Consider the following 2,714-nt stretch of genomic DNA (forward strand, 5'->3'; position numbering starts at 1 on the left):
CCCCAAATGGGATAGTTCCTCTAATTTTTTTCCCTTTGCCGTAGTGGGGAGGCTTTGGGATAAATCTTTATGGGATTTTTCCTCTGCTACTGGCCCATTCGATTATAGTCAGGGTATTTTCATCTCCACTACCTAGCTCGACTTTTCTTAGTGATGTGCATAGCATTCTACCGTTAGCCAGAGCTGAGTTAGAAATACGCCTTTAGCAGTTAAGGAATTAAGTGTAATGACTTTCATGGGCATTAAATTATGTAAAGCAGGAAAAAAATATTCTCGAGTAAAGCCATGTTATACAATTTCTCATTACAGATATGGCTGCCAGCCTAGCAAATGCTCCTTCCGTCATCGCTGATGGATCCAGGGTAATTGGGATGTGGCAAATTGGCACCCCCGTCTCCAGAATAGCAGAAGCAACTGGATTCGCTCAGGGCACTGTGTATCGTTGGATAGCGAGATGGCAGGGTGAAGGGTCAGTGGAGACACGTCCGAGAAGTGGGCGACCCAGGGTGCTGACAGGAGAGGTGCAGGAGCACTTGGTGCGGGCTGTGCAGGATGCACCACTAACGTCCTTTGTTCAAATAACGCGACAGTTGAGATTAAATTGCCATCCTCGCAGTGTTAGGCGAGCTCTCCACCGCAACAACATTCACGCCTACATCCCGGCAGTTAAGGAACACCTGACCCAGACACACAAGGAGGCTCGTTTGGGATTTGCTCTTGTGCATGTGGTGTATGGCAGGGAATTTTGGAGGAGCGTCATTTTTACTGACAAGAAGGTTTTTACTGCCATTGAGGCAGCCTCTAGGCAGTGCTGGCGCCAACGGAACACCCGTTACCAAGAAAGGAACATCTGTGTGCAAAGGAGGAGTGGAAGAGTAGGATTAAATTTTGGGGGGTGGATGTAGGCATATGGGCCAGGAGAACTGGTGAAAACAGATGGGAAATTAACTGGAGCAGAAGATGTCCGTATTTTAGAAGAAGTGTTGCTTCCTACAGTGCGATCCATAGCAATCCCTGAGCCACACCCCATCAGACTGGTTCATGACAAGTGTCCCATCCACAATTGTCGTGTAGTGAAGGACTGGCTCGATCAGCACCCTGAAATAATTGCTTTAGACTGGACCACAAAGGGGTGCGACATGAACTCTATTGAGAACTTGTGGGGACTCATGTCTCATGATTGGAATGTAGGGCACGTGAGATCTCTACAAGCTGTGGAGAGAACTGCACGAGAAGAGTGGGAGAGACTTCGATGACGTCCCGGTATCTGCCTCAATCTCGTTAATTCCCTTCCAGCTTGAATAGAAGACGTTGTGATAGCTGGGGGTGGATGGAGTGCTTATTGAAGTGTACCAGTCTTCTAGTAATGACAAAGTATATTTTTTTTGTATCCTTATAAGATATTTGATAGTATAAATGTCAAAAATTTGTTTTTGTAAGTTTCAAAAACAACTATAACGGTGTAATGTTTGTATAACTAAATAAATTATTGGACAGGATGTCTCGTGAAATAAAAGGATTCTGGGTACTGATGTGACCTTTAACATCTAGAGGCATTGTGCCTATTCTGTCCTGCCCTAGGAATAAATTTACGGCTCTACCTTATTCCTCCATAGCATAGACATTATTGTTCATTCTGAAAAGTATTTAAATCGGACTGTGAATAAAATTGCCAGTATTTATTTCATTCATGCACGCCAAATTATTTTACCCGTAACAGTAAGCTCCTAGCAAGCAGGAAAAAAAACTTGTGTTTCAGTAATTGCCTTGGAGTAAATGTCTTTATTACGACGGATTCTTCTATACTCCATCATATTTGATATATTTCACATTCAGTGAATACAAATCTAGATGAACGGATGAGGAGATTTAAGCGAATATATGTTATATCAGTTGACATGTGGACTAGATTGAAAAGGGGAGAAAAAAGGACTGTAAGTAACAACACAGGAGACAAAGGGGAGGGGAGGACAGCAAACCCGGAGGAAAATAAAAGGAAAGGAGGGACAGTTGAAGAGAGGAAAGGGATTTGGATTTCGTCCGAAGGAGTGCCCTGCCCACATTCTCTCTCTCTCTCTCTCTCTCTCTCTCTCTCTCTCTCTCTCTTTCCCTCTCTCTCTCTCTGGGGAGACACGTAGATTAGAAGCGAGTTATCGTACAAAATTGAATCATATGAATTAACTCGTAGTTGGAAAACTTTTAGTAGCCAATTTCCTTTTGTCATACCTAAGGATGACATAGCTGTTGCAAGGACAATGCCAACTATTCACCTGTGCGTAATGACTACACAATTCCACGCTCCATAGTTCCCTTCTTAATATTCAGTCTCTTAGCTTGGTCGACAGACACGTTCCGAATAATGAACACGAATCCCTACACTCCCATTAATTACACGAATCCCTACACTCCCATTAATTACCCCTTCCCCCACCACACACCCTTCTCTCATTCCTGACTCCGCCTCCTCTCTAAGCAACGATTGCAGCGCCATCTCCGGCCTAAAATACGGTTCCGAGGACTTTAGTCCTAGACTGGACAAGGCCTATACCCTACTCTCAGCTCCGAGAAATGCCAAACCGGGAATAATAGCCGAAGGTTCATGAGCAATCTCCGGATTTGAAAACTCTGCGAGCTGGCAACCCTATAACTCGCTCAAAAACAGCAGACTAATTGGCAATTCTGACTTGTACCGGAATTACGGTACGAGAAACAGT

General features: G+C 44.1%; 1 protein-coding gene across 1 annotated transcript; it reads left to right on the forward strand.

Moving 5' to 3' along the window:
* Positions 1-311: 311 nt before the first annotated feature.
* On the forward strand, positions 312-1,256 carry LOC145417006 (uncharacterized). Its single transcript, XM_080285855.1, has 2 exons — positions 312-852; positions 997-1,256. Exons 1-2 carry the CDS (start codon positions 312-314, stop codon positions 1,254-1,256), a joined length of 801 nt encoding a protein of 266 aa, XP_080141981.1.
* The last annotated feature ends 1,458 nt before the right edge of the window (positions 1,257-2,714 follow it).

The sequence above is a fragment of the Coenobita brevimanus genome, chromosome 108 (genome assembly GCF_032717465.1).
Source record: "Coenobita brevimanus isolate Jiangsu-jjx chromosome 108, ASM3271746v2, whole genome shotgun sequence".
Lineage (NCBI taxonomy): Eukaryota > Metazoa > Arthropoda > Malacostraca > Decapoda > Coenobitidae > Coenobita > Coenobita brevimanus.